General features: G+C 40.0%; 1 protein-coding gene across 3 annotated transcripts in view; it reads right to left on the bottom strand.

Annotated features, from left to right (window-relative positions):
* The window catches only part of Ccdc50 (coiled-coil domain containing 50), a 51,706-nt gene that overhangs the window by 8,102 nt on the left and 16,256 nt on the right, over positions 1-27,348 (bottom strand). Inside the window, exons 2-9 of one of the 3 annotated variants that reach the window (XM_051150799.1) lie at positions 23,682-23,744; positions 22,590-22,716; positions 20,285-20,375; positions 13,074-13,191; positions 7,848-8,378; positions 1,869-1,984; positions 1,137-1,181; positions 942-1,046 (exon numbers count right to left, since the gene is read on the bottom strand). In XM_051150799.1, the coding sequence (XP_051006756.1) occupies positions 942-1,046; positions 1,137-1,181; positions 1,869-1,984; positions 7,848-8,378; positions 13,074-13,191; positions 20,285-20,375; positions 22,590-22,716; positions 23,682-23,744 (1,196 nt within the window). The remainder of the gene's footprint in view (positions 1-941; positions 1,047-1,136; positions 1,182-1,868; positions 1,985-7,847; positions 8,379-13,073; positions 13,192-20,284; positions 20,376-22,589; positions 22,717-23,681; positions 23,745-27,348) is intronic. The other 2 variants (XM_051150800.1, XM_051150801.1) reach the window with 2 other exon arrangements.

Here is a 27,348-nt window from a genome sequence, read left to right as displayed (position 1 = left end):
GACATTACCAGTACAGTTTCAAGGTATTTTGCCATGCAATAATTACTGAAACTATGAGGCAGGAACAGAGACCTAGAAGAGGAATTTGTAGGGAACAGTGCAGAGAGAGCACAGATTCTAGGCCGCAAGCTCCCAAGCTACTACACACTGGGCTCCCCAAAGCCTTACTCTATCAATTCTCCTTTGCCTCGTGTGCTCTTCTGCACAGCTTGGCTTTCCATTTGTTTGGTGTCTGTCAGCTTTCTTACTCTAGCAACCTCCTACCTCTGCCTTGTTAGCACATCCTCCTATCATGCACCAACACAACTGGGCATCTTCCCTCCCTGTCAGGAAAGGATACCTTGGTGTTTCCACACTGGTCTGAGTGGTACCTTGCACTCAAATACTGACTGTCAAATTTAACTTACAACCAGTGCACACAATTATGTTAGTTCCTAGTAGAGTAATGATGTGCAACTACTTCTGATTAATGAGGATCCTGCTTAAGCGTTCTTGTAATAAGACATAAGCAATGGTTGCTAGGGATGTGCATTTACTTGTCAGTCTTATATCTGTCAAAACCCTAAAGAAAGCTGTATGGAGGGGAAGAGGGAAAATGCAGAGAAAGCACACTGGGACAGCAGAACAAGTGCAGCTCACCACAGCAGGCTCAAAAGCAGGTGAAATTACGGCATTTTTGCAATATAAGTAATAAATATAGATCCCTGAACCTGTGTCTCACTCTGAAAATGATGAAAATGGGCTTTGCAATCTTAGCAGTAGGAATTCAATGTTTTTCACTGTGAAACAAGCATGATACATTAGTCATGTATGTAATGCAAGTATTTTAGATATTCTAAATAAAAATTTCAGAGTGCATCCTAATAGCAGAGTCTTGCTTTCATCTCTCATTTTATTGTTCATTTAAAAGCAAAGCAAAACAAAAAAAGGCCACACACTACCTTGCCCTCAGGGTCATGTTTCCTTTTGTCCAAAGATGACTTTTCTCGCTCTTTGGCTTTCTTGTAAGCTTTTTTTTCTTCAGCCATTAGAAGTCGAGCAATTTCCTAGGCAAGACATAGGCAATATCATTGCAGTAATTACAGCCTTGAGGTTGTTTCTCACAATCTAGGGGAATCTCATTAATATGAACTGACCTCATCCTGGGCAACCTGAGCTGCTCTCATGTCCACATGAGTAGCCTGTGAATCAGAAACACAACAAATAACTGGATCTGTGCTGTCCAGTTAAAATAGCTCATACAAAATAAACTGGAATTTGAAACTGGATGTGGATGAATGCCTGACGCTGATGGTCAGTGGGTATCCTTGCACCAGGTGGAACGGAAGGGATCTGCAAGCCTCTCAACAATATTTTTAGAAACCAGCCAAAACTTATTAATGCAGAAATCAAGGCACAGAGTTCTGTTGCTAATGCTTATCAATGTACACAGCGAGATGTAAAATGCCTTCTTACTCAATAAGATACATTCCTCTAGGCTATGCCTCAAATTGCAGATAGGGCCAAACCCTACAAAGACTATTTTTTCAACGCATACAAACTCAAAATGGTTTAACTTACAAATCAGCCACAGGAAAAGATTAATAACCTCAATATTCAAAGATATCACTTTTAATAACACTGTACTCAAAGGATTATTTTTAATCACAGATTACCAAAGCTACAGAAAGTAAAGCATGGCTAAGGGGAACTATACTCTGTTCTACTTCCACTGTCTTGATTTTCCCCAGCCCTAGAAAGGGCACCAGTGTTGGAGCCAGAATGCCAGCAATGGAGCGCTATAATGTTCAGTAGATAACTGAATGATGATTCAGCTCGCTTACACAGCCTTACTCCTTTGCTTGAACTTTTACCTTAAATGTACTCACCAGAAGTTCTTCCTCTTGCAATTTTCGGGCAATTTCAGCATCATACCATTCCTGGTCCCTATGGCTCCCTCGTGCTGCAGTAGAGACAGCTTCTTTTATTCCTCTTGGTTTTATTCCTAGAAAAAACTCAATTCAATGAGGAAACTGGGGCTGCTTTCTTAAAAGATGAAAATACTAGGAAAAAGTCATTCTCCCTTAATATTTAATACTGTAAATTGTAAATTGTAGTGTGGGGTACATGTGAAATTAATTTTTCCTGGGAATCAAATAGTAACACACACAATTCAAACATTTGAACCACATTACTTTCCCAAATATGCCTGGTAGAAACATTTCTCATATAGTTCCTCAACATCTGAAAGTCATGCAAGAAACTAGAAAAAAAGGAAGTCTTCAAATAGGAACTGAGAAGAGGAAAAACAAAGCCACTAAAATGAAAAGAATTCATGAAAAAGAAGATTCCAGAATGACACTTTTAATGTAGCTAAGACAACAAAGCGAAAAGCTTCCTCTCAGTTCCTGTAGTCTGTGCATCCACCTGCAGAGCAGACAGGGCCATCTACAAGTGGGGTGAGAATGTGTCAAAAAGGCCCCTGCCTCCCCTCTGTCTGATACACAAAACCATTTGCTCTAGATCTTTCCTACAGCTTTGACTCATTTGTTAATGACATTACAAAATTTTAGGGAAAAAATAACATAGAGGAAAATCAAAGAATGCAATGACCTTAGAATTGTGTTCCTCTAGAGAAAAAGCAACAACGAGATCTGGCTGAGAATCAGCTTTGTTACTTTGCAATGTTATACAAGTATACACCCTTCCATCAATCTCAAATAAGGCAAAAGTGAATGTCATTTCAAATTACGGATACTTCCCTTTGCATACCTTTGTACGTTACAGTCATCGGGATGAGTATATTATCCTAAGAATTATGGAATCCACATGGATTAGGTATCTAGTATAACTATCAGTAAATGGACACCAAATGGAGACCTGATTTATTCTGATGAACTAGCTCTCTGCACTACTGCTTAGAGACCTACAGAATATAGCATTTAAAGATTCTTTTTTACTACTTTAAAGATTTATTGACAATAAGACAGGTTAACTCCTGGCAACACCCAGCCCACCTCAAAGAAGATGATGAGCATTAAAGAACCTCTTTATAGAGATGGCTTCAAATGTGGAAAACTAGCCGCTGGACAAAATGTCCTTGTTTCAGCCACTGACAGAATTCTGCCTAAATATGGGCAGGCTTGGATGCAGGCAGAGTCGATGACCAAACTCTGCCAAGACAGGGCAAGCAAGTCCTCAATAGTTCCTGCCTCACAAATATGTCTGTCAGATATACTGACCCAGAAGGCTGAAGATGATGCTCCAACATTATAGAGTTTTGGGTGACTGTTCAGGCAGCAAACTGTCTCTGTCGTTTTATTTCTCTTTGGAAGCTGCTAACCTGCACTTCCTGCTTACTCATGTAATTAGTTTTACTCCTCAAGTCTCTGATGGGGTTGAAGACCAGATAATTTAGTTTTACAATTAAGCTTAATTTTTTAGGGGTTAAGATGTTTTTTGGTCTAGATAGGTGTTTTAAGTTGATAGAGATGAGATGTGATAGATACTGATTTACATTCAGCATTTTAGACTCACCAAGATAGGAAAGAAGTTTTCTTCAAGGTTGCCAAGTACTAATAGCCAGAACACTGTGAATGTAACATTCATATAATTCCTGGTTGTTTTGTGGTTCTTCTTGCTGTATGTAATTTATAATGTAAATGTGTGATAATATAAATGTATATATAAAATAAAGAATTAATTAAAAAAAAGAATGTTAAGAAAGCTCGTCTTCGGCATACTCAGATAATCAAGTTTACTCCTTCTCAAGTCTCTGAGGGAGTTGAAAACCAGGTAGCTTATTTTTACAATGAAGCTTAACTGTTTAGAGGTTAAGATGTTTTTAGGTTTAGACAGGTATTCTAAGTTAATAGTGAGAATATATAATGGCGATTGATTTACATTCAGAAATTTAGATGCACCAAGATAGGAAAGATGTCTTCTTTAAGGCTGTCAAATACAAATAGCCAGAACACTAAGAATGTAACATTTATTAATTCCTGATTGTGCCATGGTTCTTCTTGCTATAGGTAATCTATTGTATATATGTGTAATAATATAAATGTATATGTACACAAATAAAATAATTAATTATAAAAAAAGAAAGCTTGTCTTTCTTACCTCACACATTCTAGGACTTGACTACTCAGATCACAAATCACCTCTGGTTGGTACTGAGTCCTAGGCTGATCTGGCCTGGTTTACAAGGATATTCTCAAGAGTAGACCAAATGCAGTTGGGAGAATATACTTGTCTAAACTATGAGTTTCATGGCCATATTTAGAAAGGCAGATTTTAGAGAAAACAACTAAACTTAAGTAGGGAGCGTGAACTGGGTAAAGTGAGTGAATGGATAATTGTTGTATCACACTCCAATCTACAGAAAAGAGACAAGGGCAGTGAACAGCCTAAAGTCTCGCTGAGGATCACAGAATATGCCTCCAAATTCCTACCAAGTGAAATGTTACAGCTTGATACACTCAAGACACTCAATATTTCCCACTAGTGGGTTCTTCTAGTCTATACAATGAAATCAACTATGGAAATATTTCACTTTAAATTCTAACAAAGATGTATTAAGCTGACAGGATGAGAAGATCATAGTTACTACCTGTTTAAAAGAAGGACAATTCCATTAGTAGAAGTCTGAATTTAAAGTAGCAGCTCCCTAGGCTTAACTACATAGGATCCATTCAGATCCTTGCACATCAGTGACATTTGCAATTCTCACTTCATGGAAACTGTTACAGCCTAAGACAATGGATTTCTGCATAGGCAGGACTGCCTTCCCAACTATGTTGTCCTGTAGGCCTGAAGCAATGAGAAACTTGTAAGTATATACTGTATTGGAAAGCTGGATTATGGAAAGAGAGATAAGGGTACATCTTGGCACACTAAATAGAATCTGGAAACTACTTTTAAATAGATGAGGCACATCTCAGTTGTTTCCTTTTCTTTCTCCATCCCTCTCCTCCTCCCTGCGTGTGTGTGTGTGTGTGTGTGTGTGTGTGTGGTGCTGCAGCTGACATGCTAGGCAAGAGCTCTACCCTGAGCAATACGTCCAGTTTCTATACAGTTAGCCTGTTTCTTATCTTTTCTGGTTAACACCTGCAGTCGGAGAGTACAAAGACTTCCCAAAAGAACACAAATAAACTATTCTCTTTAAATAAAACTTGATGCAGTGGAAAGCTCACTAGACACGGTCTTATTATGTAACCCTGGCTGTCCTAGAACTCACTATGTAGGTCAGGATGGACTTCCAATCATAAAGAACCTCCCTTTTCTGTCTCCTGAGTGCTGAGAATAGAGGTGTACACCACTACCTCCAAACAAATAGAAACTAAAATACTTGCATTGAGGATAAATTTACACTAAGTATGAATTAAAACAAAATGTAACTGATGGGTTTTTTCTTTCTGTGTATGTATGCATATTTTGTAAGAAGCCATTTGACATTTAGGGCATGTCATAGTGTATGTGAGCCAGAATACTGTACAACAACAAGCACAGTATTCAAGGTCCTGCAAGGTGAGACGTTAGCTTGTATAACCATAAACTATCACAGATATACAGCACAATGGGTTGATCTCAAAGTTAGACCCAGTTTAACTGCTCTATGAAAAGTCAACCAACCGTCACTTTAACAATTTCATGTTCAGCTGATTTCTTGCACCACTATTCTGCAAAGTTCTTGGACTCTGTTGTCATCCTGCTAGCTTACTCATCATTAACTGAAATAGAATCTGGCATATGCCACATCTTTAAGAAGACAACCGTTTTCCATAGTAAGAGCTGATACCAGTACCCAGTTATTATTTCTTAATGTAATCTCTTAACCACTCCAAGAAAGTTCAAAATCAAACACCAACAGGAACTGGGAATGCTAATGGTCTAAAGCAGGCTGAGTATAAAACGACAAGCACTATGCAGTTCACACAATAGTAACTGTAGCAGCTGTAGTCACACTGGGTCCTAAACCCTTGTGTTACCAGAGCAAACGTTCACTTACAGCTGCAGTGCTAGAGACTCTAATCTGGTGTTTAGTTTCTGGTCCCCAAATCTGTTTACACACCCTGGCACATGACTAAATGCTCTAAAGGCTAAGTGGCCTTTCAAGCACATTCATCTCAGGTTCACAGAAGCTGAACACAGAGTTTAATGGAGTCACCAATTCTCCTCCCTTACCCCCATGAGACCCAGCATATTTTATCTAGCTATAGGGTAACTTCCTCCTGTGGCTACTTAATCAAGTCCACCTTGCTCTGCTCTATTCTCCCAGTTCTTTGTTCACGTCTTCTTAACATGCTACATCAAATATGAAAGTGTTTGTGCACCCATTTTTAAATATTAATCTGCCTCTGAAGCTTAGACCCTGGCATAAGGCTCAAAGCAATAATATATGTGTGGTATTCGTTATAGCTTGCTAAACCAAAATTTAGTTTTCCTTCTAAGTCCTTTTAATGTGAGACATGATAAACTAAAATTTAATTTTCCTTATAGCCAAATCCTTTTTAATATGAGATATAACAAGAAAGCCAACAAAGTCAGAATGAATCTTCAGCCTAGAAATCAGTTGTGTAATCACAATCAAAGTCTGACTGGACCATAGCAGATCAGTCCTCCTTGACACTTGTGTTATAATAGCCTTTCCATCTCTATACAACTTAGCAAATTTTGACTGAAACCAGGATGACGTATATCATGCCTATTAGCAATATACCTGTCTTGGTGCCATGACAGTGATAAGATCCACAAGGAAAACCCTCCCCCAGTATGTTCCAGACAACACAGAATGCCTCTACTGTGTCCATGTTGAACTATAGGGCTGAGTATTGAGGATGCCCAAATCTTAAGAGTTATTTCCTATATACAACCAATTTCTTCTTTTTTTAACTTTATTTTTTGCATGGATATATATGGTATAAAAGTATGCATGTGCAGTGTGTGCTGTGTCAATGTATGTATGTATAAATTACCCCTGCAGTTATCTGGTGTTTTTCTTGTTCCCTCTCAATTTTCCACACTGAAGCTAGGTCTCCTGCTGAGTTCAGAGCTAGCCATGTTTGGCTGGGGCCCTGGGTTTGTCTCCTGAGTAGCTGCTGAGGGTGCCTGACTTTGTTATAGGTTCATGCTGGTATAGTGAGTCACCCACTGAGCCTGCCCAGCCCTCACTCTCCTTGTCTCGTTACAGGAATTGAGAACTTGTGCATCTTGGCCCTTAAAACAATAACTGCAGAGTTAAGAATGGCATATTCAAATATAAAGATAACTTAAAACAATTATTTTTAGGCTTCAATTATGTAAGCACCACTAATAGGGTTAAAATATTCCAAATCAATCCATAAATTCCAGTTTTAGAAAATGCCCTGCCCTAGCTATCTCATACCCTAGACATCCCTGATAACAATGCTCTGAACGTCCACATGTTGAAAGTGCTCTAAAAAGACTGCCTGTCTGATGCCTCACTCACAGGTGAGAAAGGTGACATCTAGAGAATAAAGTACTTCTAGTCCCACTGGCAGCTCAATTGCAACCAGCTCTTCTTGTTTAAGTGAAACCAACTATCCAAGAGGTTTCCAAATGTAGAATGGGAGTAACTGATGGAGGGTTGTGACAAGCAATGCCGAGCATCGGGGATGGATGCCTGCGTGTGCAACCTGGTCCCGCAGAAGCCTCCAAGAACACAGTACACACTTACAGGAGAATAGAACAGATAGTTCCTTCTTCCTACAGACCTAAGATCAGTCAGGTGCCTCCTGCAATATCTGACTCAAGGAGTTTGAACTGGATGGAGACAAAGGTTGTTTAAGATGCTTATTAAACTGACTGGATTTACATATGGGTTTTCCAACAGGGCAATCCATTACCTGCATTGTGGTGGTAGTGCAGTTCTTCGTCCTCTGAGAAGGGAGGAGTCTTGGGCCTATGTCTCCTTTCTCTGTGATCACCTTGCCCAAGGTCCCTCCCACACACCACTTCCTTACAGGGAAGCCCTGTTTTCTGTGAAGACTTAGGTGAACATCTGCCATGGTGTCGGGACTGTTTTTCCTGACTCCGAGTTTGAGGGCTACTGTTAGCCTCCCAGTGGTTAGAAGAGTCAGTGGTCAGATATACCTCCCCGCTGATCTTCGGGAGTGGAGATTTCCAGAGCCTGTCTTGACCAGCCTGCTTTCTTTCATGCTGTTCAACGGCAGTCTGAACATCATCCCTCCGTCTGCCCCAGCTGGAAGAAGGCAGGTGTCTCTCTGACGTACAGTGATCTTCCAGCTCTTCCAAGCTCTCTAGTCGATGCCTCGGCGTCTCCTTTTTCTGCTTGACAGTCCTCCCATCATTTTGGAGACTACAAAGCCTTGAGCGTGCAGAACCCAATTCCCTGGCCCTCCTTGACCTTGGCTGGTCTGAGTGGAGGTAGAGGGTATAAGATTAAAAATAGATGACTTAATGAGAGTATAAATTCACTACACAAGGAGTTGGGAGCCAATACTAACACATTTTTAGGGGGATTCAGTTGCTTTGAAACTTCACAAATTGAGATGTGGAGATGAATACTGACCAGAATTGTCCATGCATGCATAGCCAAAAGGTAAAACATAAACTGTGAGTGAAATCATTTGTATCTGAAAGAATCTGTCCATGATTAGGAAGAGCTTAACATGTTCATATTTGCCAATAACAAAATGATGGACAACAAGCAGCAGGTGTGACTTTAAAAGCCAATTTGAAGCTGGAATAGGTGCTAACAATTATAAAGTTTTACAAAACAGTGATTTTTTTTTTAGGAGGATGAGATTTTAGGCGTAGATTTCCAAGCATTCTCACTGAGGTGATAGCAAAGACATAGCACAATGCTCCTGACTTCTGCTTAGTTCCAAGTGATTCACAGACCTCCCTTCATGTGGCCAAAGGAAGCATGCCCGGGTACTCTGAGCAAAGTCCAGGTTCCGGTTCAGTGCGGGGGGACAGTGGAGGAGAATGTTAAGGAATAAGTGACTTGTTATACTGAGTTAATTCTATTTGCTATTTTAGTTTAATCTTGCCAAGGAAATTTCTAAAAAAGAATTCCAGACGGAATACATTAACAGGGGTCATCTTCCAAATATATTTAAAAACATCCATAGTCTTCTATGTATAAAAATAAAGTATAAGCTATAAATACAAGCTCCCTCGTTTGAAAAAAAAAAAAAACACCCATAATACATAGGTACTTTTATAGGATCTTATCAGGCCTAAGTAAAAAAAATGAGAAAGCAAATTAATAAGCACTTTGCAAGGCCATAGTAATTGTAACATTTCTAAAGCATTTTACTACACTTTAGAAATAGTAAAAACAAATTCTTATTCCATGAAAAAATGCTCAAATAACTACGCTGTTCCTTGCTACCATAAAGCATTGGCTAAGTAGCAGAGTTTGGGTTGGGTCAGGGTGTTTGACTCTAATATAAAAAAAGTATGTAAAAATACTGTACATATATAAAGAAGGAAAATATGCATTAAAGTCAGCACTTACAAAAGAGCTTCCACTCAAGTGTGGGCTCAGTGGCTCTTGCCTGTAATCCCAGCACTCTGGGAGGCAGAGGGAGGTGGATCTCTGTGAGTTCGAGGTCAGCCTGGTCAACAAAGTGAGTCTAGGATAGCCAAGTCTACACAGAGAAACTCTGTCTCAAAAAAAAAAAAAAAAAACCAAAACCAAAACCAAAACAAAAGAGCTTCCATTCAACTACCTCTGTTTCCTTTATATTTCCTACAGAAAAAGAAATTTCCTTCAAAGTTGGTCTAGAGTAAAATCTTTTCTCTTCAATAGATGTTTATAAAAGGATTTTCTCTATAGTTAATTATAGTCAAATTTGTACTTGAAATAAAAATAAAAATGAAATGTAGCAGTTTCTATCATAAAAGCATCTGCTCTTTTAACTGTCATTAACTCTGTTCACAGCAGATGATTGGCTACTGCAAAGAACGAATGTAACCCTGACCACTATTAAGTGACATCCATACTCAGAGAGGTGGCTTACAGTGTGTAGAGCAGAGTGTGCATGGAGCTGCGTGAGTGCAGTCCATCATTAAGCTCAGAGCAAACACAAAGGCCTTTGTTTGGACATGAATTTATGAAACTACAATTTTAAAAAATTCCTCCTAAACAGTTAATTGATGGTTGTCTTATTTTCTGTACTTTACCTATGATGGCATCTTTAAATCTGGAGTAGGAGAGGCCACAGTGGGGAAATTCTACTTGAATCTTTCCCAACCCCTTTGGGTTGCAGAAAGAGACTTGGATGTTCTTCTTCTTCTTCTTCTGTCTTTGGTTTTTGGAGACAGGGTTTCTCTGTGTAGCCTTGGCTATCCTGGACTCACTTTGTAAACCAGGCTGGCCTCATACTCAGAGCGATTCACCTGCCTCTGCCTCCCAAGTGCTGGGATTAAAGGTGTGCACCACCACCGCTGGCAAGACTTGGGTGTTCTTAAGACCAAGTTATTTGGCAAATATAATAAATGCCTTCAGTGGCAATCTATGTGTGCTGTGTATGACACACATACATATACAAATGTGTCTACATTTTAAGTGTGTGCTCCATGTTTGTCATTCAAAGTAAGATTCCGTTTAAACAAAATGCATAGATATGAAACCTTAAATAAACTTTAAAGTTTACAAGTCATTTACCAAAATCACATTATCTGATCTTTTGAAAATCTATGTGAGGAATATATTTTTATAATTTCATTTTATAGATAATAAAAATGCTAAAGGGAAGTCAGAGTCAATAACTTTGTTAAACAACAAGTTGTCGAAGAAACTGAAATGGTAGTCTTCAAAAGTTATTCATGGATTAAGAAAGAATCAGAAATATGAACATGATATAAGGCAAATGGCTTTGAAGAAAAACATGGATTCACAGATGAATAATTTATGCTATCTTCTATAAACATTTCACAAGTATTTTGGGCAATTTCAAATGCAAAATCTGTAATTGATCATTTTTAAATTTATTAAAGCTTATGTACAGCAAAAGCTGAAAAGACAAGCATATTGATGCATATGATTATTATATAACTAAGGCAAAAATCAAATGGGAAAAAAAGATAAAGAAACAGAATTTAAGAACTGATCACGTGTGTTGGGAAAGAATCCTGGTTGCTTTGTAAGACAAGCTGAATAGCACACGCCCTATGGAATCCACCTCGGTCTAAGTCAAAGGCATTTACTGTGAACTGGGTAGTCAACAACACACATTACAGACAAGGCAGAAGAAGTACCAGTGCCTATACGAGCTCAGAGTAGCCAACATTTCCTATTCCTTACTAGTCTCTCAATTCCTTGAAAGAAGCATTTATTCCACTCTCTACAAGTTTATAAAAGTTATAAAATTATAAAATATAATTTTAGGTATTCCTGGGAAAAATACCATGAAACGTTTAAATCATCTCCTATCATAAAGGTTCATCAGGGCACCAGTAGTGTAATCCAAACACACGGGCTTGAGTACCAGCTCTACTCAGTATTAGCATTTTAATACACATACTTAAAATGGGAATTTGAGTTGTCTATTCTACTATCCTAATGTTTCTCAGACCTAAAACCTTAAAACTGAGGGGCTGGAGAGATGGCTGGAGAGGTGAAGAACTCTGGCTGCTCCTCCAGAGGACCCGGGTTTGCTTGCCAGCACCCACAAGGTGGCAACTCCAGTTCCAGGGGCTCTGGCACTGCCTTTTGGCTTCCACAGGCACACGCAGTGCACATCATCCATGAAGGCCAAATGCACATAAGTATGAAAAATGAGTTATTTCTATTATAGTGGGCATGCTTCAAGAGCAAATTTTAAAATTAAAAATAAGGCCCACCACCACCAAATTCTACCTTTCTAAGATTTCACTTGACACCAAAGAATAATAACTCTCTGCTCGCTCCCACTATATAATACATTGGTAAGACTTTTTCTTTGTTCATGTAAGATATAATGTATAATTTCAGAAGAAAAATATTGAAATGAAAATCTCTATTAAAAAAGTTGAGCTTGTAGAGGAAGAAGTCAAGCTCTTTCCAATATGGGCCACAGAACTGATTGCTAACCAATTGCAGTCATGTTAATGAGGGAAAAGAGACTCAAATTACAATAATGTATACACACACACACACACACACACACACACACACACACACACACACACGTGGTATATAAGGGTTTCTATATATTCCCTCTGCTCATTAAATGCAAAGGCACACTTACTTTTATGTAACAGAATTTTTAAAAAGCAGCTGGTAGCTGGTTCTCAAGGCCCTCCAGGGTCACTGATGTGAAAATTGTTACTGTCTAAGCTGTCTTTACTTTTGTTCACTGGTAACCCCAGAAGCATAGACTTCATCAAACCTCAAAAATCAGTAACACATGAAACTAGAAGATATTTCCTTCATGTAACACATTTCTGAAAGAGCTGAACTAAGTTTCCTGCTTGCAAATGTTCTGTTCCCAACACACTTTTGCGATAATGCGCACTACACCATCACCACCACCACCACACTGAAAAGCAGGCACTAGACACATGGACTCTAGAGGGACTTCCTCCCTCACAGGGGACTCTTCACGTAACCAAGGAGCAGAGCAATAACCTAGGTCATGAGCACACAGGGACCTCAGTTTGCTACTGCAGGTCATCAGGAAGGAAGCAAGGGTGGAGAAAGCTCTTTTACCCAGTGGCTGATGCAGGATGCACCTTCTTTACTTAAACAGCACTAACTCAGGTGTCTTTGAAGAAATGTTTGGTCCAGAGGCACACCGCCATTTTCCATGCCACACATTAGAAAGCCGTACAGCTCTACAGTGGCTTCAGCACACAAGAGTGCATGTGTAACAAGGCCAGATTCAAGTTTTAAGTCAAAAGATGACTGTCGTGTAAATATGAGATATAATCATTAAGATAAACTAGACGATAAATTCAAAAATCAAATAGAACACTGCCACATATCTAAACCCACCCAGAGCCTGAGGATAAGAGACATGTCTGGAATCCCTCAGCTGACTTTATGGACCAAATGAAAAGGGAGTTTTGTAGCTGAGGCTAAGGACAGGGTAGATCATGATTCAGGCACTGGCTGTTACCTCCACCTTCATAATAGTAGCTATCTCCAAAAGTGCTGCCCCCAGCAAACTCTGGAGTGTGTTTCTTCCTCTTTTTCTCTTCTTGTAGCTCCTTTTCTTGCAAAAGACGTGCTATGTCCTACAAAAACAAAGAGGGGGAGAAAACTATATCATCAAAGAATAAACAAGGTTAAACAATGGAAATCAGCCTTCCTCTTGTCAGCCCTCCTCTGCTGTCTAAGGCTGTTCAGCCTTCCATATGGTCATCAAATGTCATTCAAATGGCAACATGACTGCTCAGTAAGAGGGACACATAGTCTAGAAAAGCAAGCTGGACTTAATTTTTTTCCTAATTAAAAGATAGAGTTAGGGAAATCTATGAAAAGAGTCAAAGCAGTTTTGTCTAAAGCTAATTCTAATGCAATTTTTAAAATGCGTATTTCAAAGTCTTTCATCCAAATAGATAATTTGGATTGGCAAAGAAATGCCAAGCTATAAAACTTAGTAAACCGGCTTTCTGTTTAATTGTAAGAATAATTATTGTGGTGATCCCGAGCTAACTTTTCACAGACTGCTGCTGTGTTAACAGAAAAAGAGAAGATGACCCTCTGCCTGGCACCCACAGGCCCCACGCTGAGCAGCTGCTATGGATTGTAATTCTCTTGCCAAATATTACTGTCCTCTTAGGACAGCAAAGGTCCATATAAACAGCCGCAGTAGCATGAGGACTGTACCCTAAACAATGCAATCCTTGCAGAGACACCAAAGCAAGAATTCTATTTAACCTTAAAGGGCTTTAAGCTTAAAACAGGGAATGGAATTTCAACAGGCGAAGTACAGCACAGCACACAAACAAGGTCATTAGGGTTTTCATTGGTACCAGGAATGGCCAAAAGCTTAAAGAACACACAATAGAAAATACTGCAGCAAATGGTGGGCTAGAGGATGGTGGGTGGACATTGGCATCCATATGGTCAGATTTACAAGACTATATTCATGAAAGATAAAAATATCTCTATTACAGTCCTTCCTAATTTTATTTCCTGGCGTGAGCATCTGCTTTTTTTTTTTTTTTTTTTTTAATGTATGTGAAACAATTCTGATTCCTTTGAAGGAATGAATTATTTCCAATTGTTTTACAGTTTCATACTATATTCTTTTGGACACATTCAGAACATATCAGAAAGAAGAAGGTACTTTTTGCTTTAAATGTGAACCATTAAGATCTGAATACCTTGTTTATTGTGTATTATAAAGAAATATCTCAAATTACTTGTATTTTTGCCATCACTTGTATGATGAGTTTTCTTGCCTTAGTTATCAGAGCCTCTAAACAAATCTAAATAAAGCACTCACTCTAAACACGTACTGTAGTTAATGCTTGAAAATGCACATTAAAGGCTGAGGGTTTATCACAAGCACACCCAAGGCTCTGCAATCAATCACCAGCATTGCTCCAAATGATTGACTGACTGACTGACTGACTGAATGATTGAATAAATAAATAAATGCACCTTAACATTTTTAAAACTGAATAAAGAAACCTGTTAAGTTTCTGCAACCCAGGAGTTTTCAGTTTTGTTTTATGACAGTTGTTTTATTAAATTAAAAACTATGAGCCTTGTAGAATTCATGTTTTATGAAATAAAATGGGCAAACACATCTTCAAAAAATATTAACCCTAAACTCAAGCCCAGTTTTCAGGTAGATTTACTTTGGGCAAATCTATAGAAATAATTCATTTATAGAAGACCACAAGGTAAGTGTATTATTTACAATGTGTGTCTGCCTTTTTCAAGTGTCACTCATATGAAGGACATATTTTAACATCTCTAGAATGAATGTCTCTCCAAGAACTTTCTTCCTCCATCCTGCCCCAACCTGGGGGGTATCTCTGGGACAAGCTGGAAACCTGGTACAATGCAAACTCCCAGGAATCTAGGAGGATGACCCCACCTGAGATCTCTAGCAATGGGGATATGGATCCTTAACCGGCCATCTCCTGTAACCAGGGAAGACTTTCAATGCAGGGATTGGGACACCTACGCAGCCACAAAATCTTTGACCTACAATTTGTCCTGCCTAAAGATGTGCTGGGGTAAAGATGGTGCAGAAATTGTGGGAATGGCCAAACAATGACTGGTTCAGTTTGAAATCCATGCAATGAGAGGGAGCACATTTCTGACACTGCCTGGAGGATTAGGAACCAGATTCTGGAAAGCCCAGAGACCTAGGATAGAAAATGATTCCTCATAATATTCTGCCATTTTCATAGACTGGTGCCTTGCCCAAATGTCAGAGAGACTTCACTCAGTAACTGCTAGACACAGATGCAGAGACTCCCAGCCAAACATTTGGCAGACTTAGGGATCCTGGAGAAGGGGGTGATTGTAGGGCCAGAGGAGTCAAGTACCCCACAAAAAGCTCACAGAATCAACTAACTTGGACTTACAGAGGCTCACAGAGCCTGAACGGACAACCAGGGAACATGCACAGGCCTGACCTAGACCGTCTACATATGTGTTACAGTTGTGTAGCTTTATCTTCTTGTGGGACTCCTAACAGTGGAAGCTGGGGTTTTCTCTAACTCTTTTGCCTGCTTTCAGGACCGTTTCTGCCAACTGGGTTGCCTAGTCCAGCCTCAGTGTGAGGGGCAGTGCCTAGTCGTACTGCAAGCTGATTTGCCATGGTTGGTTGAAATCCATGGAGGACTGCCTTTTTCTCAATAGAAATGGAGAAGTGGATGACGGGGGCTAGGAGGGGAATGTGGAGGGGAGACTACAGTCTGGATATAAGAAAAAGAGAGAAGGGGGAATAAACGTGTACACACACACACACACACACACACACACACACGGCGGGCAAACGCACAGGAGAACAATGCAGGACCTGGCAGCTCAGTGCTCTAGGACAGGCCTCAGGTCTTGCCCAGGGAGACCACGCCACTAAACAAAGCCCTTTAGGGTACCTTTTTACTCCACAGGGTCATATCAGGATTAGTTTTCACCTCTGTCCTCCAAACATTATGAGTTTTCAAAGAAAGAAAATTTTTAACTTAAAAATGAAAAAGATACCTAAAAATATGATCCTTAAATGACTGTCAGTAATGGGGGGAACGGGAACAACAAAACCACTCAATTAGATTGCTAGTCTACTTTATTAGTTAGTGTTTAATATATGAATTCCTAACTTAGGAGGGGCCTCAAAGCAGGTATAATACCAAGGATTAGCCTACAGAGCCAGGAAAACGAGAAAGGGCTGTAGGTGTAAAGGCAGCAGCAGCACTATGATAAGAAGGAGGAGAGTTTTCTCAGCGGAAGCCTCCCTCTCCCCGCCTTACTGCTGCTCATGGATACAAGTAGTTTACAGTTCAAAACACAGCAAAAACTGTGCTACCACGATCCACCGCTACTTGAGCTGGCCTCACAATAACAAGCTTATATAAATAAACTTTGTGGAGTCTTCCTGCTGAGAGGCTATGAATAAGTACAGCTCACACTGGATTCATCTTGACTATGAACTAGTTACTAAGTTTCTCTCTGAGCAGTGCACAGTACAGACCACTTCAAGCTGTTAAGCCAGAACCAGAACCCTGTACGACAGGGTTGGCTACACTAATATTTACATAAGAAAAAAGAACTTTCCTAAAATAGCTGCACATCACATGTATCTGGACCACATTTTAAATGTATAAAATGTATTATGCCTGTGCATGCGTGCGTGCGCACACACACACGGAGAGATACACAAACATGCATGTCATAACATACACATTTATAAGAATGGCTATTAAGTCAACTAAATATACATTATTTGGATTAATTTTTTAAAGACTAATACATACTTATGAACAAAGAGATATACCCACACGTCTTCATCTCAAACTCTATAAGTATAGATCTAGTATTTTACTAGATACTAGTAAAATCTATGGCTATGAGCCTCTCCAATGGGGCATTTAGAGGAAATTTTAGCTAGTGTAGTTAAAATACATAAAAGAATTGTGTTTGTTTTTAAATAGAAAAGAAATAGAAGGACTGTGGGGAGAGAGAGTGGGGAAAAGAGGAGGAGGAAGGGCAGGAGGAAGTATAGGGAGTTAGGGGAATGGAGACGAGAAGACGTTCCTAGTGCGAAGCAGACAGCCTCCTCCCTGCCCCTGCTTTCTACATGTCTCCCTGAACAGCGGTCCTACTTACATCTGCTCTCTGTTTATACATCCAATAGCAACTATAACAAACACTGTAATAGATGAAAATATTTGCTCCTTACACAAAGCTGCACACTTCTATAATGTCTCATGAACAATCATGTTTAGAAAAAGATCTCTGACACAAGAGAAAAGAGGCTTTGGTCTCTGGGAGGGTAGAGGGGTTGGAGGCTGAGGGATACACTACATAGGAGGTTAGACACAGAATCGCCAAAGATTTAGATGAAAATGCCAAGAGGAGTTTTCCATAGCTACACTCCTAAAAACGTACCTCACAGACTCACAGAGCCCACAGGAAGAGCAGAGGGATGAGGAGAAGGAGGAGGGGATAAAACAGGAGCGCTCATTAGTAACCTGGAGGGCTTTGCCAAATCAGGCCAGAGACCTGGGCCCCTGTTCTGCTTCTGAAAAGCACTGATCTGTCCTTTAGCTGTGAAAATGTAGCATCAGTCATCCACTGCTGGTTATGCAGCAGCCACTAAAGTCACACTTCGTCCTGAACAAAGAGCTCCTGCACAGCAGCCTTCCTGATCTAAGGCATGAGTCTGAGCAGACAGAAAGTCTGAACAAAGTCTCTACGGGCCAGTCATAAAGGGCTAGTTGCTAAACTCCCCCTGACTGTGTTTCTCAGTTCACTTTTTGATTCTTCTAGGAAAAGGGGACAGATAGGTCAAAACAGAGTGGAGGGCAAGCAAGTAGGAGGCCTGAAAAGAAGACCTTTAAACTACATCATTTTGGAACATACGTAAGTTATTAAATCTTCCCCCTAATTTTGCATGAATACTCTAGAAATCCATATTTTTATAAGGGACAGAAGTGAAAAAACAAAACAAAACAAAACAAAACAAAAAAAACAACCGGCCAAAACAAACAGGAAAGCAATTATCAATTTCATAGGCACAGGAGGTCTCTTCCACACCATTTCACTGAAGCCCTATCACACACAGTCTCTCAGTTGCAGATGTATATGCAAAGGTGAAAAATCAAACAGTTACAAACTAAAACCTAAATTGTAGGCCTGATCATACCAACTGTAAAACACACACTTATATACTGTGCCCTAATACATATAAATCAGAACCAAACAGTACAAACATTTCTCCATCTTACTATAACTTGGAACAAGTCACTATTTAAGACTTATTTTCTTATTCTCCAAAATGGAATTAATTGCTACCTTGCTTGCTTGAACCCACACCTAAAATTAAGTGTTCAGTTTCTCCTTCTAGCCTGTGTTTTCCTGAATTGAGGTAAGGTCAGAGAATACAAGTAGCATTTATAAGCGGTCAGTCCATCTGTCTATTTACAAACAGAAGCTTCCTGTTTATTAAGTACAATTGCTTCTTTCAGCCCAGTTTATCCAAAAGGAAAGCATTTACTATATAGAGGCATGACATCCTGCAGTAATAGAAGGTCTCCTGTGAAACTAAAACAAGGGGCATCAGAAGCCAACCCTAATTCTTACTTGTGGCTATAACGATCAGAGAAATCATGATTTATTTCTTTAACAAACAGCTAACTACACTCACATCTCACACTCATTTTGGTCACTGAATAAGACTTCAGGAGCAAAGGCGTACAGAGGTTATACTTAGTAAGGACTCTAACTTATCTAAGAGTGACACGCCTGCTACTGAGTGCACAACAGTCTCACCTTATAGGACTATAAGCATCACCCCCTGGAGCCATGGAAGGTATTTCTGGATGAATAACAAATCTGACTGTCGGCCTACCACTAATATTAATTAATTGTTTCCTTTGGTGCTATAAATCAATACAAGGAAAGACAGTACTGCAAATAAACAACACAACAGCAAACGTCTCAAATTCATGTTCTCACAATGCAAGCACTCTTGCAAAGTATATTCATTTCAGCTTTAAAAACAAACCTTAAAATGGACGAAGGAATCAAAGCATTAGGCCAGCATGGAAGGACAGTGAGAATAACAATGGCTCCTGAGACCTCACAAGAACTAATTCCTTACTCCACTCCAGCAGAGACCTTTAGCAAGCTGAAGAATGCTCCTAGAAATCCACTTACTCCCAGCCTCTGAACATGGCCCAAATTCAGACCTTTGTGGATATAATTACTTAAGGTCACATAGACCAAGACAGGGTCTTCAACCAATCACGAGTTTCTTCTGTATGACAATGAAGGCAGAGGCTGATGTGGGCAGCTGGGGCACAGCTTCGAAGAGAAGCTGAAAACTCCTGGCCTTAACTTCCTGCCTCTGAGAATATGTTCTTCTCTTGTGATACTATCATGCTGGAGATAACGTCTTTCTGGACTGCTAGAGAACCAACTCACCTGCTATGTCAAGACTTCCCTAGGTCACAATGTAGCGAGAATTTTGGGCTTTTGGTTTCTTTAAAAAACATATAAGTATTCTAAGAGTATGTTTTTGTTTTAATCCCAGATGTGGATATGGGGCTGCTTCAGACTGTCCACAGCATCCAACTATGATTTGCCCCGTGCTCTAGTAAGGGTGTGCTTTTGCCAGCTACAGATAGTTTCTGTGATTATGGGACACTTGGAATTCTGGGGACTTTTCAGAGACTATATAAGGCTAGCCCCCACTCCCCACCCAGAGGTGTGCAGGGGGTTGGTTGCAGTTTGTGAAGTCTTTAGTAAAGAAGAAACAAGTTAGATATACTGATGGCAAAGAACAAACTTGCCTCAAGCAGCTCAACAGCCAGAGCCAGCAGGAAGGAGTCTAAAGGTAATGATGCCCCTCCCCCTTCCTGACCCCTGACTTTATTCAGAAATCTCTTTCCTTTTTTTTCTATCCTCTTTTTCTCTCATATCTAGTGTTAGGGAGTCAAAAGGGTGCAAAAAGGGTGGAAGAAAGAAGAACCCATGAATTAACAATAGTCCAGTTACAATACAAGCCATCAAGACAAAATAACCAGTGGTCCACAGAAACAGCACCCAGGCTCGACTGCACTCCAGATGAGGAGTTCTGCTGCTATCATATAGAAAGGACTAAGCTTCTTTCATGGCCGTGTGAGCATAACAAAGTAATACCTCATCCTTCTTCTCCTGAATGCGTCGTCTCTCAGCCTCTATTGTTAGCTTCTCCTGAATTTCTTGAGCAATTTCACAATCGTGTTGTTCACTATAAAACAAAGGTAAAGGTGTTATAAACCACAGACAGAAAGGAACATTCTTCTTAAACTGTACTGAATACTCACTGTAAGCTGTTACATATTTTAACTCAACCTGCATGATAGTGACAAAAAGGGTCAATGTCCAACTGAACAGAAAAAATTGGATTACAAAGTGACTGTATAGGAAAACTGGCATCTCCTTCAGCAACTGTAAGGAGAGCTACATCACTTCAGCCAACTGGGGCCACTCTACAAGAAGACCCGGGGTCCACTAGAACTCTGCAGAAACTGTATAACACGGGAGATCAATACCACCAATATCCAAATACAGAGAACACAGAAAAAGAATGTAAGCAAGTTCATGTTCATGAAAACACCAGTAATTTTGTGATCAGAAGTAGTAGTATGGTTTTAAAAGTGTTCTGTAAATAAAACATGATCTGTATTACTTTTAGATTTAGAAATGAACACTAAAAGATATATTAAACTTTAAGAGGATGAAGGAGCTTGCATTCCTTAACCATGGTTCCCAGTGGAAGCTTCTTGGGAAATGCCAGTTCTCTCCATGCTTTAGATATTAGAAACAGCGCTGCTAGTACAGCTTCTTATTTTTAGTTTGCTGTTTATTTGTTTGAGTTTGCTATTAATACATAAAACAGAATTTAAGTGACACCTACTATGGACCAGCACAGTGCTCAACACAGAGGAAACAAAATAAGGAAGTCGTTCACACGTTCTAATGGAAGAAACCAGGGCACCCGTTTTGGTAAGAGAAAAAGAACCTTTAACCTAGTGCCTTTAAGGTGCACTTGTTTGTTTCATGTGTGTGTGTTGCGTGCCTACATATGTGCATAGGCACCACATACATGCCTGATATCCAAGGAGGCCAGAAGATGATATCAGATCCCTGAAACTGAGTCTCACATGGGGGTGTATACCCTGTGTTCAGGATCAGCATGTTACATTAGAAAGCATTGTCAGGAGAACCCTAACTTCTCTGGAGCAACTGAAACCCAGATATTCTATTCTAACGAACTGGAGGCGATAAAAATCATTTTCATTTTTATCACAAAGTTGTGGCTGAACAGTTTTAGAAATTGGTAAGTGTATCTAAAAGTAGGTATGTGTCTATACATACTGATGTGTATACATATACAGGGTAGTAAAAGGCAAACAACAGAATATAAGGTCACAGTAAAGCTTGTTTTAAGACACAGTAGGAAGGAAACAATGCCAAATGAAAAGTCTACAGACCTGAGTTTGGTCAGTCAGGAGCTATGACTTCTCATGCCACTGAATAAGTTATAAATAATGGTTCAAACTTAATAACTTCACGTTACAGGTCAAGTAAGTTAGGATCTTACCCATTAAAACAAGGAGATAAACGTAAACAAGGTAACAGTGACCAGGGAGACAGCAGAAGCACAATGTAGAAAGCACACCGACATTTCAAAGGTCACAAGTGCAGGAGCTGCGGAAGTGGAGCTTAGGCTGGGTTTTCAAGACTTCAAAGCCCACTTCCAGGAAGAGCTACTTCTAGCTCAGTTGGCTAAATACAGGGACCATGAAGAAGGCGGACTACCTGAGAAAGAGCAGCCAATACTGGTCAGCCTGGCTCCGTAGTAGCTAAATGTCCCAATCTGAGTGAAAGGTCCTGTTAATTAAAATTCTTGGCAGCTAGCGAAGGCTACCATTCCTATCTTCCTAGAAGCCCGGGCCTCAGCTTCCAAGGAAGAAATTCCACATTCCTCACATTTGGCACTTACAACCCATCACTCTACAACTCAGTGTTGTCTAGAACATTGTGCTTCTTGAAAAGCAGGGAAATCAAAGAGAGGCAGAGCAGCAAACATAGCCAAGAAAAACTAAGGAACTCATTTAGCACATAAAGAATTGGTGTCTATTATTCCAATGCTTTCCCCAAACAAACTTACAGTCAGAAGACAAGAGACTATTTTCTTCAAGACATGGGTACAAAGACTAAATTGAAAGAGACAAACCAATCAGTTCAAAGTCATAGAGCTAACAGCGTGCCTACCATGACTAACATTTCCCAATGCATATTTTAACAAGGAAGACATTTTTCAAAGAAAATCCTTGAACAGCCACCATACAGTTTGTAATCCCAGACAGAAAAGAAACCGAGACAGGAGGGCCCCTCCCTGCCCTCGCCGCTGGCCCCACAGGCATGCCCCATGTCAGTGCCATTCCCCAGATCTCACAGGTCTTTGTGGCGCCTCTGGAGCTGAGCTTGGGCTTTGAGGTCTTCCTCTTGGAGCTGCTTAGCCACCTGGAGATCATGCTGGACCAGACGGCTCCGCTGAATGTTTGATGCCAAGTGATGCTCAACTGGACAGAATAGTTACAAGAGGAGTTACCGTGGGCTGGCTGGCTAACACAAAGCTCACAGCTCATTTAAGAAGAGCCTTGCACTAAAATGCTCTACACATTCATTCATCACTCCATGCTATGCTCTTAACAATAGAGGAAAGCACTACAGCAACTGCGCCCTGGAATAAAAAGAATACCAAAAGGAGTAAGTCATTTGCTTGGGGTCACATGCAACAAAAACAGCAGTGCCAAGGATGCTTATACAGACACTCTAAGCTGGCCGCTGTTCTTTCTAACTTTGATTGCCATTCCAAGAACTCAGAAAGCATGTATTCCTAAATTGCTATCTAACTGGCTTTTACTTTCCACTAAAACACTAAGTAAGTACTCAGAAAAATCGACAATGGGGGGGGTTGATATTATACCTTAGTTGGCAAAGTGCATGCCTATCATGCAGGCAGCCTGGGTCCATCCTCAGCATAGCATCACCGAGTGTGATGTTGCACGCCTGTGATGCCAACAGTTAGAACAGAGAGGTGGGAGGATAAGACTTCTAAAGTCATCCTAGACTATTCAGTGGGTTTCAGAGAAGCCTGGGCTACATGAGACCCTATCTTAAACAACAAGCAAATCCACAATGTGACTTAATGTAAAAACCAGTATTGCCTATGAAAAATGTTCCTATCTGTATTCCATGGGGAAGCCTCTGACAAACTACAGACAGACTTAGAACTCCCTTCTCCTAAGGAAGGGAGAAGGAAAGTCTGTCCTTTTGTCCCAGAGAGTGTGCCCTCTTCTTATCCCTCACTTTCACTTCAAAACAAGCAGAATTCACCACTCACCCTTGTCATTTGTCTAGACCTACCCTTCAGGGTAGAGTAAGGTATACTTAGTGACTTTCTCCTTACCTCACAGGAAGAAACCAGGCTCAAGCTGCCACTGAAGAGAAAGCTGCAGGCTCATGAATCAGAACTGTTACTTACTTTCTTGTTCCTGCAGGCTGTGAGCCAGGGTGTGGTCCTCCAGGACGGCAAAATCTCTACACACTGTAGATGAGGAACAGCAGAACGGAGAACTAATTAGCACCGGTGCACTTTAACATAAAAGTAAAAGAATTTCGTGTACATCAGAACAATTTCAACTTTTTTAGTTTATTGGTTTAAATACTTTGCAATGCATACAAGTCTAATAAAGTATGAATTTATCATTCATAAAACCCCTTAATGCTGGGGCTGGAGAACTAAGAACAATCACTGGCCTTGCAAAGGGACTTGGCTTGGACCTCAGCAACCGTGGGACAGCTTACAACCGTGGGTTCATCATGCTCTTCCAGCTCGCACACAGTGCAGAAAACACTCACGTACATAAACAAAACTAAGTAAATCATAAAATAGAAACCCATGGTGCCTCGTGAATGCCAAGCAAGTATGTCACAAAGCAATGATTAGCTCTCCTTCCTCCCTTGCCTGAGGTAAAAATATTAAGCATAGCCTTAGAGCCCACAGCTCTACACATCCCCATCCATCTCCCTGAGGTGCCATTAAAACAACCAGAGTCTACAACGCTCTGCACATTGCTAAGGCAAAGCTGGCTGCTTGCAGAGTTTGAAGAGTTACCCACCTTACTAGACCTCAACCTAGGGAGTTCAGGGATCCTCTATTTCTCTGTAGGGCAGGGGAATCTTAGTTCCTGGGGTAGGAGCAGAACTCTACTCTGAGAATAGTCACCTTCCTTAATGACTGCATACATAAGCTAGAACTGAGTCTCTGGTTCTCTGTAAAGCTGTAGCCACCCCAGTGATATGTAGTCCGAAGACAACAGGAATCCCTGAGAGCAGGCATCCACCTCTAGCTTAGTAGCCATGGATCACATCAACAGATGTAGGGCAGTCAGAGATATCAAGATAATTTTGAAATGGTTTTACGTCCAAAAAGTATGTCAAGCTGAATATATTCTGTTTATTACACTGTCAAATTTAAAATAGCAATTCCAAAGGAAATTTCTTCTCTTCTTATCAAGTCTAGCACCAGAAAATTCTAACACGTCGAGGCCTCTTTAGCTCACAGAATGAAAGTGCTTTCAAAGCATGCTACTTAATGTCTCCATGTAGCACAAGAAGCCGGGGCAAAGACTGGGCTGAACGTCAATGTTGGTCAACGACAGCCCTTCTTAAGGCCAATAAACCATAGAAGAAAAGACTGTGAAAAAAAAAAAAAAAAGCCTTTTATATTAACCAACCTGGGGTTTCTAAAACCTTTCAACTAGTTAAAACAGAATTTTAAATTGCTGACCAATGTGTGCTTTCAATTTATAACAAGTGTTCACAATATACTGCCAATAATGAATGAACCCGGATGCATTGCCTTATTAACTGAAGAACCTTTACTGTGGTATCAGTGGGAACATTTACCCTCACATAATAGGTCAACTTTTTACATTGCTCTTATGAGTAATATATCTGAAGAGAGCATTTGGAAAAGCAAAGAATAGGTACAGGAAGAATGGCTAGCTACTGAGGAAAGACTGAAAGTTCAAGCCATCATGGGCTACACAGAGAGACTCATATAAAAGCAATAATAACGACTGATGGAAAGCAACAGTCTGTAGTACATAGTACACAGGACTATGCTTTAGAGAAACTATTTTTCAGTAACACAGATGTAAATATAAATATGTGCTTCTTGATTTCTGTATTTCTTAAATTTTTTATAATATATTTCTTATACTTTTCATTTTTAATTTGATATTCTATGAATATAATTTTTGTATTTTTGAGACAGGTTTTCTCTGTGTAGCCTTGGCTATCCTGGACTCACTTTGTAGACTAGGTTGGCCTCGAACTCACAGAGATCTGCCTGCCTCTGTCTCCCGAGTGCTGGGATTACAGATGTGCACCACCATGTCCGGTTCGTAAATATTATTTTTAAGTTTACTTATTTCATCAATAGTATATATACAAATAAAGATATGCTTAGGCATATAATAGTTCTAAGGATTACCACTCACCTGAACACTGTTTCTTTTAAATGATTTTTAAAATATCAACATGGCTGGATAGAAGTATATTCCATTATTGAGAACTGGCATCAGTCTTTGAACTAAAGAGGCTTAATGGGCATCTACAAAGTATGATTGGGGCCTTGTATGGGAAAGAAGATGTCGGAAGTGTGCTGTGCACACACAAACAGGTATGCTGTCAAACAAAGGGACTGATGTACAACTCCAAACTTCACTGTGTTTCCTAAAAACTTCCAGATACATCACCTCATTTTGACAGCCATCTTATTATCTGATGTACAACTCTTGTGTAACCACCACCCTTTTATTCAAGGCCTTCCTCTGAGGCCACTGCAACACTACTCCAGTGTGAACTGAAACAGTTCCAGATCCAGGCAGCTTGGTAAATCAGTAACCGCCAGGTCATGTTCAAGAAATGGATGAGACCTTTAACCCTTCTCTGCCTATTCCACGTGAAGTAAGTGATATTAACAGTCTAGATCGCTTTAAGGCACATCCAAGATAAGGCCCTGGAAACTGAACTACAGCTTCCAGCTCTCATACTTTTCTTCACTGCCATGTTCAAGTTCACTCACCAGGCATTTCCAGTGAGTTGCAAAATCTTAAGGGCAAGGACTCGGTCGGGTCATCTCCACACTTTTCTACGTAATGTAGGCACACAGAAAGGCTGAAGGATGCTCATCAAACAGGAAAGGTTGACAGTTCTGGGAAAGATAGCTGGCTGGAAGGCACTCCATGTGATCCAGATAATAGGAATCAGTATTCCAAAGATGGAAGAAGAAGAGCTTCCAACACTCAAGCAGGCAGTGAGTGCTACAACAGCTGAAATGCATGGGGAATAACAAAGGCAACACAGCGAAAGGAAGCCAAGCCAAGCAGCTCTGCACCAGAGTTCCCCAGCACAGCAAGGAAATAAGAGCCCCATCCAAACCATAAGCCACAAAGACCTGGTGGAGAGACCAGACTCAGAAGCATGAAATGGTAGAATTGTATGTACTGTCCTTTTCATGAAAATACTATTACAGCAGATGAAACAGCCACTGATTCCTTGGAGAGAGGGGCTGCACATTGTGTTAGTTCTCATTCACTCAATGAGGACATTCCAAAAACAGTCTGTATTGAGAATGTGTGACAGGCAGCCTCAAGTTGACATTTAAAAGACTAGTGTGATATTTCACCTAATCATCTGGGGGGGGGGGGCAGTGTATAGTCATACTTATTTAATTTATGAAGAATCTGAAACAAAAAGAAGAGTTTGCGCAAGATCGCCCAGATCTTGCAATACAAATAAAATCTACATAATAGCAAAAATACAAATAAAAATAAAATCTACATAAATTTGTCTGATTTTTCTGAAGCAACAAAGGTAAAATATTAACAGCAGTTTCATTCTTATCAGAAAAGAAAATTAAACACTTGAAAAACTGTTTATTAGCATAAAATATACAAATAAATTCATGTTAGAATAAAAAAAGCACAAATTTATAGGAAGGAAACATAATAAGCATGAGTTTAAGCATGTGCACAGATGCACATTCGCACACACACACATCATACCTACCACATACACACCTCACAAACATACACTACCCCACACACTCACACACACCTCAAACATGCATGCACACAGGA

The sequence above is a fragment of the Acomys russatus genome, chromosome 8 (assembly GCF_903995435.1).
Source record: "Acomys russatus chromosome 8, mAcoRus1.1, whole genome shotgun sequence".
Lineage (NCBI taxonomy): Eukaryota > Metazoa > Chordata > Mammalia > Rodentia > Muridae > Acomys > Acomys russatus.
The sequence above is the reverse complement of the archived record's forward strand: the minus strand, read 5'-3'. Positions and strand labels throughout refer to the sequence as shown.